General features: G+C 43.3%; 1 protein-coding gene across 8 annotated transcripts in view; it reads left to right on the top strand.

Moving 5' to 3' along the window:
• The window catches only part of ARID4B (AT-rich interaction domain 4B), a 424,644-nt gene that overhangs the window by 258,957 nt on the left and 153,681 nt on the right, over positions 1 to 12,006 (top strand). For all 8 annotated transcript variants that reach the window (XM_056566987.1, XM_056566988.1, XM_056566991.1 and 5 more), the window contains one exon: positions 6,702 to 6,838. In XM_056566987.1, coding sequence (XP_056422962.1) covers positions 6,702 to 6,838 — 137 coding nt within the window. The remainder of the gene's footprint in view (positions 1 to 6,701; positions 6,839 to 12,006) is intronic.

The following is a 12,006-nucleotide window of genomic DNA, read 5'->3' as shown; positions in this document are numbered from 1 at the left end:
CCACAATAGGTGCAGTATTGCTCCCTACATTAGGTGCAGTATAGTTCCCCCACATTAGGTGCAGTATAGTTCCCCCACATTAGGTGCAGTATAGTTCCCCCACATTAGGTGCAGTATAATTCCCCCACATTAGGTGCAGTATAGTTCCCCCCCACATTAGGTGCAGTATAATTCCACTCACATTAGGTGCAGTATGTTCCCCCACAGACATACAGCCTCCAGCCATACAGTGTATGGCTGGAGGCTGTATGCCTGTGTACTGCTCCACTTCAATGCTCCGACCACCACTCCTCCGGGCCGGCCATAGCAGTAAGTCCCGGGCCAGGAGGAGCGGTGGTTGGAGCACTGAAGCTGACGTACCAAGCTGTCCAGCACACGTCCTGCTCGCTGCTCCGCTCCTCCGCTCCTCCGCGCTTCCAGGGCAAACGCCGAGGGGGGCCATGAAGGCCCCCCATGTCGGCGATCGCCGCAAATCGCAAGGGAAATCGCCCTTGCGATCTGCGGCGATACCGGGGTGATCGGGTCTCTAACGTATAGGAGCGAGGTGGCAAGCCTGCCACCTCCTCCGATCCCCTGCGATCCGTCGGTTAGTTAACCGACCAATCGCGGGGGGGGCGGTTACTTCCTCCCGTCCTGCCCGGCCCCTGGAAGTCCAGGGAGGAAGACCGGAGGACGCGGCGGGGGACGGGGGAGGAGTGCTGGGGCCCGGCCCCGGTACTTACCTCGTCCCTGAAGACCCGGATCCCGGTGATGAAGACGGTGGCAGCAGCGACAGGTGAGTTCCTCTTCAGCCGCCGTCGGGCCCTTTACAGCAATGCACGTCGCCGTAAAGCAACATGCATTGCTGAAATGGGACCCTGTATACTACAACTCCCAGCATGCCCAGACAGCCCTTGGCGTCTGGGCATGCTGGGAGTTGCAGTTTTGCAACATCTGGAGGTCCACAGTTTGGAGACCACTCTGCCCTTCCAGATGTTGCAAAACTACACATCCTCAGTATGCCCTTACTGTGCAGGCATGCTGGGAGTTGTAGTTCTGTAACATCTGGCCCTTCAGATGTTGCAGAACTACAACTCCCAGCATGCCTGGACAGTTTTGGCATACTGGGAGTTGTAGTTTTGCAACATCTGGAAGGGTACAGATTGGGAACCACTGTATTAGTGGTCTGCAAACTGTAGTCCTCCAGATGTTGCAAAACTACAACTCCAAGCATGCTGGGAGTTGTAGTTCGGCAACATCTGGCTCTAAAGATGTTGCCGAACTACTACTTCCAGCATGCCTGAGAATGTTTGGGAGTAGTGGTTTTGCAACAACTGGAGGCACACTGGTTGGGAAACATTGTCTGTTTCCTAACTCAGTGTTTCCCAACCCGTGTGGCTCCAGCTGTTGCAAATATATAACTACCAGCATGCACTGATAGACTGTACATGCTGGGAGTTGTAGTTTTGCAACACCTGGAGGTCCCCCCCCTGTGAATGTACAGGGCACATTCACATGGGCAGGGGGCTTACAGTGAGTATCAGGCTGCAAGTTTGCGATGCAGCAAATTTTGCGCGGCAGCTCAAACTCGCTGTAACCCCCCGCCCATGTGACTGTACCCTAAAAACACTACACTACACTAACACAAAATAAAATAAAAAGTAAAAAACACTACATATACACATACCCCTACACAGCCCCCCTCCCCAATAAAAATGAAAAACGTCTGGTACGGCAGTGTTTCCAAAATGGAGCCTCCAGCTGTTGCAAAACAACAACTCCCAGTATTGTCGGACAGCCGTTGACTGTCCAAGCATGCTGGGAGTTTTGCAACAGCTGGAGGCACCCTGTTTGGGAATCACTGGCGTAGAATACCACCACTATGCAAATCCCTAATTCTGGCCTCAAATGCGCATGGCACTCTCTCACTTTGGAGCCCTGTCGTATTTCAAGGCAACAGTTTAGGGCCACATATGGGGTATCGCCGTACTCGGGAGAAATCGCCTAACAAATTTTGGGGGGCTTTTTCTCCTTTCACCCCTTATGAAAAGGTGAAGTTGGGGTCTACACCAGCATGTTAGTGTAAAAAAATAATTTTTTTTACACTAACATGCTGGTGTTGCCCTATACTTTTCATTTTGACAAGAGGTCAAAGGGAAAAAAGCCCCCCAAAATTTGTAATGCAATTTCTCCCGAGTACGGAGATACCCCATAAGTGTGCGCAAAGTGCTCTGGGGGCGCACAACAAGGCTCAGAAGAAGGGGTGCACCATGTACATTTGAGGTGATTTGCACAGGGGTGGCTGATTGTTACAGCGGTTTTGACAAACGCAAAAAAAAAAAAAAACACATGTGACCCCATTTCGGAAACTACACCCCTCACGGAATGTAATGAGGGGTGCAGTGAGAATTTACACCCCACTGGTGTCTGACAGAGCTTTGGAACAGTGGGCTGTGCAAATAAAAAATTTAGTACAGCCCACTGTTTCAAAGATCTGACAGACACCAGTGGGGGGTAAATGCTAACTGTACCCCTTGTTACGTTCCTCAAGGGGTCTAGTTTCCAAAATGGTATGCCATGTGGGGGTTATTTTGCTGTCCTGGCACCATAGGGGCTTCCTAAATGCCACATGCCCCCGAGCAAAATTTGCTCTCAAAAAGCCAAATATGACTCCTTCTCTTCTGAGCATTGTAGTTCCCCCGTAGTGCACTTCAGGTCAACTTATTGGGTACCTCCATACTCAGAAGAGATGGGGTTACAAATTTTGGGGGGTATTTTCTGCTATTAACCCTTGCAAAAATGTGAAATTTGGGGGGAAACACACATTTTAGTGAAAAAAATTATATATTTTTTTACATATGCAAAAGTCGTGAAACACCTGTGGGGTATTAAGGCTCACTTTATTCCTTGTCACGTTCCTCAAGGGGTCTAGTTTCCAAAATGGTATGCCATGTGTGGGGGTTTTGCTGTTCTGGCACCATAGGGGCTTCCTAAATACAACATGCCCCCCAAAAACCATTTCAGAAAAACGTACTCTCCAAAATCCCCTTGTCGCTCCTTCGCTTCTGAGCCCTCTACTGCGCCCGCCGAACACTTTACATAGACATATGAGGTATGTGCTTACTCGATAGAAATTGGGCTACAAAAGTAACAATCCATTTTATCCTTTTACCCCTTGTAAAAAATAAAAAATTGGGTCTACAAGAACATGCGAGTGTAAAAAATGAAGATTGTGCATTTTTTCCTTCACTTTGCTGCTATTCGTGTGAAACACCTAAAGGGTTAAAATGCTGACTGAATGTCATTTTGAATACTTTGGGGGGTGCAGTTTTTATAATGGGGTCATTTGTGGGGTATTTCTAAGATAAAGACCCTTCAAATCCAGTTCAAATCTGAACTGGTCCCTGAAAAATTGTGATTTTGGAAATTTTGTGAAAAATTGGAAAATTGCTGCTGAACTTTGAAGCCCTCTGATGTCTTCCAAAAGTAAAAACACGTCAATTTTATGATGCAAACATAAAGTGGACATATTGTATATGTGAATAAAAATAAAAAAATATTTGGAATATCTATTTTCCTTACAAGCAGAGAGCTTCAAAGTTAGAAAAATGCAAAATTTTCAAATTTTTCATCAAATTTGGGGATTTTTCACCAAGAAAGGATGCAAGTTACCACAAAATGTTACCACTATGTTAAAGTAGAATATGTCACGAAAAAACAATCTCAGAATCAGAATGATAACTAAAAGCATTCCAGAGTTATTAATGTTTAAAGTGACAGTGGTCAGATGTGCAAAAAATGGCCGGGTCCTAAGGTGTAAAATGGCTGGGTCCTTAACCCCTTAAGGACTCAGCCCATTTTGGCCTTAAGGACTCAGACAATTTAATTTTAACGTTTTCCTCCTCGCCTTCTAAAAATCATAACTCTTTTATATTTTCATCCACAGACTAGTATGAGGGCTTGTTTTTTGCGCGACCAGTTGTCCTTTGTAATGACATCACTCATTATATCATAAAATGTATGGCGCAACCAAAAAACACTATTTTTGTGGGGAAATTAAAACGAAAAACGCAATTTTGCTAATTTTGGAAGGTTTTGTTTTCACGCCGTACAATTTATGGTAAAAATGACATGTGTTCTTTATTCTGAGGGTCAATACGATTAAAATGATACCCATTATTATATACTTTTATATTATTGTTGCGCTTAAAAAAAATCACAAACTTTTTAACCAAATTAGTACGTTTATAATCCCTTTATTTTGATGACCTCTAACTTTTTTATTTTTCCGTATAAGTGGCGGTATGGGGGCTCATTTTTTGCGCCATGATCTGTACTTTTTTTTGATACCACATTTGCATATAAAAAACTTTTAATACATTTTTTATAATTTTTTTTTTTTATAAAATGTATTAAAAAAGTAGGAATTTTGGACTTTTTTAATTTTTTTTCGTTCACGCCGTTCACCGTACGGGATCATTAACATTTTATTTTAATAGTTCGGACATTTAAGCACGCGGCGATACCAAATATGTCTATAAAAAATGTTTTACGCTTTTTGGGGGTAAAATAGGAAAAAACGGACGTTTTACTTTTTTATTGGGGGAGGGGATTTTTCACTTTTTTTTACTTTTACTTTTACATTTTTTAACATTTTTTTTTTACACTTGAATAGTCCCCATAGGGGACTATTCATAGCAATACCATGATTGCTAATACTGATCTGTTCTATGTATAGGACATAGAACAGATCAGTATTATCGGTCATCTCCTGCTCTGGTCTGCTCGATCACAGACCAGAGCAGGAGCCGCCGGGAGCCGCACGGAGGAAGGAGAGGGGACCTCCGTGCGGCGTTATGAATGATCGGATCCCCGCAGCAGCGCTGCGGGCGATCCGATCGTTCATTTAAATCGCGAACTGCCGCAGATGCCGGGATCTGTATTGATCCCGGCACGTGAGGGGTTAATGGCGGACGCCCGTGAGATTGCGGGCGTCGGCCATTGCCGGCGGGTCCCTGGCTGCGATCAGCAGCCGGGATCAGCCGCGCATGACACGGGCATCGCTCCGATGCCCGCGGTTATGCTTAGGACGTAAATGTACGTCCTGGTGCGTTAAGTACCACCTCACCAGGATGTACATTTACGTCCTGCGTCCTTAAGGGGTTAAGGGGTTAATAACATCGGATCTGGTCTCAGAAGTGAGACCTGGTGCGATCAATCCCTCAGCCCCTGTACTATTACCCCCATCATGCAACAGAGTCTGTTCCATGATGGGGGTAGTAGTACAAGCACTAATGTAGCCTCTCCAGCTGCCGGCAGACTCCTGCAGCCAGGAACTACTACTCCTACCATGGAAACAAGTCTGTTCCATGATGGGAGTAGTACTAGTTCTGGCTGCAGGAGTCTGTAGGTGTCTGATTTTTTCATTAAAAAAAAAAACTGATTAATAACTGTTACAAACGCTTCAAACGGATACCCGTTTGATCAGCCGTTTCAATCCGTTTTTCTTTTTTTTTAACGGAACGGGGGCAAACGGCCGTGTGAATGCACCCTAAGGGAGTTGACGGACAAGATGTGCTGTGTACAATGGCCTACTGAAGTATATGTTGGCAAGCCCTCCCAACAAATATTTCCATAATATACTACTACTGGACACAGATTGGGATGGCTTTTTGGTTAGAATCAGGGGTCAAGTCCTGGGAAAAAAAAGTGCAGCAACTCTGCAGAACTACTGCTAATGGGAACGGTGTTCCTGCTGTGGAAAAAGTGCAGGAACTCAGTTCCCGCAGGACTTGAGCCCTGGTTAGAATGTTGTTTCAATTATAGAGATTTCTGAACTGGGACATTTTTTTTTTCAAGTAATTGAAAAATTGAGCTCCCTAGTTCTGCATATGAGCGGTGGTCTTATATTTGAGACTTTATTAGTGCAGTATCTATGATTGAATAGAATGAATAGAGATCTCAGATTTGATGCAGAAAATATGGAGCAGCATGCTGCGTAATTTATTCTTTACATTTTTACAGAACCCAAAATAATTCCATTATAAGATAGTTTAGAGTAGTTGAACAACGTTAGTGTCTATCGCATGGCTTTAATTTTTTTTAGTTTTCCGTGCCTGTGGCATAACAGAAAACTGAACAAGAGAACACAGCGTGTATAGAGATCAAAATAATACTTTATTGATGCACAAAGATAAAAACATGTAAAAAAAAAAAAAAAAACACACATATATATGCTTACTGCAAATGGGAGCACAATGGGAGAGATGTTAGCATAAAACTGAAGAAGAGTGAGCGCTCACATATACAGCAAGTAAGGAAAGTGAAAATTACCGATAAATAAGTGCAAGTGCAACCCAGTGGGAGTTGGAATAACAATACTGAACAATAAAGTGCTAAATAACATGTTTTAACTTTGTGCATCAATAAAGTATTATTTTGATCTATATACACACTGTGTTCGCTTTAGTTTAGATTTGCGTGGGATCTGTTATTTATGTGGGGATTTGTTTGTTATTCATAACAGAAAACTGGAAATGCGACTGCAGATTTGAAAAGTCTGCATTGAAGTCTAAATATACATTTAAAAAAATGTGTGAGAATGAGTCTAGTTTATGTGATCTTGTCAGGACCTTTTCACAGTTTATCAATGCAATATCTGTCTATTGTACAAAAAGGGTTTGTAAGTACATGAAATATATGTAATTGTGTATGTTATTAAGCTCTAGACTATGCCATGGAATTCTTAAGAAAAAAAACTATCCCAGCTACCTGGAAGGCTGAGGTAAAGGATGAAAGCTCAGGTAGCGAAACGGAGGATGAGGAGACCAGAGATGACGACAACAGTAGTGAAGAAGAGGCAAGTGTTTGTACATTTCTTACTATCCTGTAGATTTGGAAGTTTGTCTTTGCTTCTGTAACATTCCTTTATTGGGAAAAAAAAAATTAACTTCTTTGAAATGTGCCTTTCCATAAATATTCTTGATTTTGACACCACCTTGTTTATACAATACTTCAAGAATGATACTTCCCAAAATGTAAACCCCAGCAAAATGCATGCCTGAAATTTTTCAAGAAAATGAAGTATTTCTCACAGAAAAGGATTGCAGTAAAACATGTTTTGCTATACGCAGGTTTATTCCCTTTGTGTGTATTGGAACTAAACCAAAAAATGAAGGAAAAAAAGCAAATTGGACATAATGTCACACCAAACTCCAAAAATGGTCTGGACAAAATTATTGCCACCCTTAACTTAATATTTGGTTGCGCACCCTTTGGAAAAATAACTGAAATCAGTCGCTTCCTATAGCCATCAATAAGCTTCTTACACCTCTCAGCCGGAATGTTGGACCACTCTTCCTTTGCAAACTGCCTCAGGTCTTTCTTATTGGAAGGGTGCCTTTTCCCAACAGCCATTTTAAGATCTCTCGACAGGTGTTCAATGCGATTTAGATTTGGACTCATTGCTGGCCACTTCAGAACTCTCCAGCGCTTTGTTGCCATCCATTTCTGGGCGCTTTCTGACGTATGTTTGGGGTCATTGTCCTGCTGGAAGACCCAAGATCTCGGACGCAAACCCAGATTTCTGACACTGGGCTGTACAGTGCTAAAATCCATAAAAAATCATCAGATTTCATGATGCCTTGCCAGAGGCAGCAAAACAACCCCAAAACATAATTGAACCTCCGCCATATTTCACTGTAGGTACTGTGTACTTTTCTATGTAGGCCTCATTCCGTTTCCGGTAAACAGTAGAATGATGCGCTTTACCAAAAAGTTCTATCTTTGTCTCATCTGTCCAGAAGACATTTTCCCAGAAGGATTCCCACAAGTAAATTTTAGCAAAATGTCTCTGTGTTAACAGTGGGGTCCTGCCATAGCGTTTCATTTCATTTAAATGTCGACGGATAGTTCGAGTTCACAATGATGCTCCCGGAGCCTGCAGGATGGCTTGAATATCTTTGGAACTTGTTTGGGGCTGCTTATCCACCATCCGAACTATCCTGTGTTGACACATTTCATAAATTTTTCTCTTCGGTCCACGCCCGTGAAATTACCTACAGTGCCGTGGGTTGCAAACTTCTTGATAATGTTGCCATTGTGGACAAAGGGAAATCTAGATCTCTGGATTAAGACTTATAACCTTGAAATTGTTGATATTTTTCCACAATTTTTGGTTCTCAAGTCCTCAGACAGTTCTCTTCTTTTTCTGTTGTCCATGCTTAGTGTGGCACACGCATACACAAAATGCAAAGACTAAGTGAACTCCTCCTCCTTTTTATCTGCTTTCTGGTGTGATTTTTATATTGCCCACACCTATTACTTGCTCTAGTTATAACAATAGCAATCTTATTTTTCCACAATTTTGAAAGGGTGCCAATAATTTTTCCAGCCCATTTTTGGAGTTTGGTGTGACATTATGTCCAATTTGCTTTTTTTCCTCCCTTTTTTGGCTTAGTTCCAATACACACAAAGGGAATAAACGTGTATAGCAAAGCATGTGTTACTGCAATCTTTTTCTGTGAGAAATACATTCTTGAAAAACTTTCAGGGGTGCCAACATTTACAGCCATGACTGCCTGTCCTCAGTGTACGGAGCCCTGCATGTCCTCAGTTTACAGAGCCCTGCTTGTCCTCAGTGTACGGAGCCCTGCTTGTCCTCAGTGTACAGAGCCCTGCTTGTCCTCAGTGTACAGAGCCCTGCTTGTCCTCAGTGTACAGTGCCCTGCTTGTCCTCAGTGTACAGAGCCCTGCTGAAGAAGTGCCCTGATCTCTCTGCTGGCTTTCTCAGTCAGCATCTGCATGGACACATAAACAGGCTAGCCTGGCCAGGCAGGTGGGTCGTTTATGAATTGTATAGTTGTATGTATCTTCTACCTGCCTTTCACCTCTCCCTACATGATGGCACAGTCAGAGATATAAGTTATATGTGAAATATGACTGTACCATCATGTAGGGGGCGGTGAAAGGCAGGTAGAAGATGGAGTAGGCTTCCCAGCAGAACAGAGTATTCCTGGCAGGGACTATAGTGAGGCAGACAGTCTGACTCACTACAGTTCCCTCCAGAAATACTCTGTACTGCTGTGCTATTTCTGTAATAAATCTAAGAGGCCTCAGCCTCACTCATGCAGGGGGCAAAAAAGGTAAAGTGTGTGGCTTATGAATGGACTAGTTACTATTTTCTACCTGCCTTTCACTGCTCACCATATAATGGCACAGTCAGAGATGAGTTATATATCTGACTGTGTCATCATGTAGTGAGCGGTGAAAGGCAGGTACTCCGGTGGCAAACTTTTTTTTAAATCAACTGGTGCCAGAAAGTTAAACAGATATGTAAAAAATTACTTTCTGTGCTTATTAGCAGCTGTATACTACAGTACAAATTATTTTCTATTTGGGATTTCTTTTCTGTCACGACCACAGTGCTCTCTGCTGACACTTCTATCCATTTTAGGAACTGTCCTGAGCAGGAGAAAATCCCCATAGCAAACATATGCTTCTCTGGACATTTTCCAAAATGGACAGAGGTGTCAGCAGAGAGCACTGTGGTCGTGACAGAATAGAAATCCCAAATAAAAGAGAATTTCCTCTGTAGTATACAGCAGCTAATAGGTATTGTAAGGATTAAGAATCTTTAATAGAAGTAATTTACAAATCTGTTTAACTTTCTGGCACCAGTTGGTTTAAAAAAAAAATGTTTTCCACCGGAGTACCCCTTTCAAGGTGAGTGGAGGCTGGAGCCAAGTTGGACTGGGTATCACAGACAGAGATCCCAAGTTGACTCAAAAAGGAAGAGTTCAGTGTTTTAAGGCACTTGGTGTAGTTAAGGTGATTGGCATTGTCATCCCTCAAAGTACCCCATAGCCTCAAGCGCACTGCACTCCCTATTCCTTTCTATGGCAAATATTCATATACATACTGGGCAGGAATAGGGGCGGGGCAGAGGTGGATTCTTGCTGGGGTCCCTTGCTTTATTTGGGTCCGGGGGCCCTGAGTGGTTTCAGTCCACCCCTGTGTATAGAAAAGGGAGGATGGAGTCCAGCTCAGTTGCAAATAAAATCCAATTTATTGGTAGACAAATGCAGGAACACAAGGGTTACGCGTTTCAAGCGCTACAAGCGCTCTTAGTCATACACCATATACAAAGGAAACATGGGTATATATAGGTGGAGCAATGGCATATGATCACAGGTGATGAAGTCAGATGCCATTAACTCCTTACACACCTCTCTGCAAAAAGAAGCATCTCACAGTGTATAGTACAAAACCGGCAATAAAAACCATATAAAGTAATGGAAGATAAAAGAGGTGGGTAAAAAAACTGAAAGTCTGGATGTGTGCTAAATAAGGAGAACAGGGACAAATAAATAAACTAAATGAAATATACCCCTGTGTATATGTATATAAATATATATACACTGCTCAAAAAAATAAAGGGAATACTTAAACAACACAATGTAACTCCAAGTCGATCACACTTCTGTGAAATCACACTGTCCACTCAGGAAGCAACAATGATTGACAATCAATTTCACATGCTGTTGTGCAAATGGAACAGACTAAAGGTGGAAATTACAGGCAATTAGCAAGACATTCCCAATAAAGGAGTGGTTCTGCAGGTGGTGACCACAGACCACTTCTCAGTTCCTATGCTTCCTGGCTGATGTTTTGGTCACTTTTGAATGCTGGCGGTGCTTTTACTCTAGTGGTAGCATGAGACGGAGTACACAACCCACACAAGTGGCTCAGGTAGTACAGCTGATACAAGATGGCACATCACCCCGAGCAGTGGCAAGAAGGTTTGCTGTGTCTTTCAGTGTAGTGTCCAGAGTATGGAGGCACTGCCAGGAGACAGGCCAGTACATCAGGAGACGTGGAGGAAGCCGTAGGAGGGAAACAACCCAACAGAAGGACTGCTACCTCTGCAGGAGGAGCACTGCCAGAGCCCTGCAAAATGACCTCCAGCAGGCCATAAATGTGCATGTGTCCACTCAAACGGTCAGAAACAGACTCCATGAGGGTGGTATGAGGGACCGACGTCCACAGGTGGGGGTTGTGCTTACAGCCCAATACTGTGCAGGCATTTGCCAGAAAACACCAATATTGGCAAATTCGCCACTGGTGCCCTGTGCTCTTCAGATGAAAGCAGGTTCACACTGAGCACCTGTGACAGACCTGACAGTCTGAAGACACAGTGGAGAACATTCTGCTGCCTGCAACATTCTCCAGCATTACCGGTTTGGCAGTGGGTCAGTAATGGTGTGATGTGGCATTTCTTTAGGGGTCTGCACAGCCCTCCATGTGCTTTCCAAAGGTAACCAGACTGCCATTAGGTACCGAGATGAGCTCCTCAGACCCCTTGTGAGACCATATGCTGGTGCGGTTGGCCCTGGGTTGCCTGCAAGAGGAAGGCATTGATGCTATGGACTGGCCCACCTGTTCCCCAGACCTGAATCCAATTGAGCACATCTGGGACATCATGTCTCGCTCCATCTACCAACGCCACGTTCCACCACAAACTGTCCATGAGTTGGCGGATGCTTTAGTCCAGGTCTGGGAGGCACCTCATCAGGAGCATACCCAGGCATTGTAGGGAGGTCATACTGGCACGTTGAGGCCGCACACACTACTGAGCCTCATTTTGACTTGTTTTAAGGACATTACATCGAAGTTGGATCAGCCTGTAGTGTGGTTTCCACTTTTATTTTGCGTGTGACTCCATATCCAGAACTCCAAGGGTTGATAAATTTAATTTCCATTGATAATTTTTGTGTGATTTTGTTAGCACATTCAACTTTGTACAGATGAAAGTATTTCATACGATTTAGTTCATTCATTCAGATCTAGGATGTGTTATCTTAGTGTTCCCTTTATTATTTTGAGCAGTGTAAATATATAACTGTAATTCAGGTTGTGAAAACATGAGATAAGTGATGCTGTGTATATACATACTTAAATTCTTGTATAAATGAGTCATATGTATCAAATGTAAAATGCTGTTCTTAGAAGGGGAAAGGAATTTAAACA

This window comes from Hyla sarda, chromosome 3 (genome assembly GCF_029499605.1).
Source record: "Hyla sarda isolate aHylSar1 chromosome 3, aHylSar1.hap1, whole genome shotgun sequence".
NCBI classification, from domain to species: domain Eukaryota; kingdom Metazoa; phylum Chordata; class Amphibia; order Anura; family Hylidae; genus Hyla; species Hyla sarda.
Note: the sequence above shows the minus strand (reverse complement) of the source record. Positions and strands in the feature narration are given on the sequence as shown.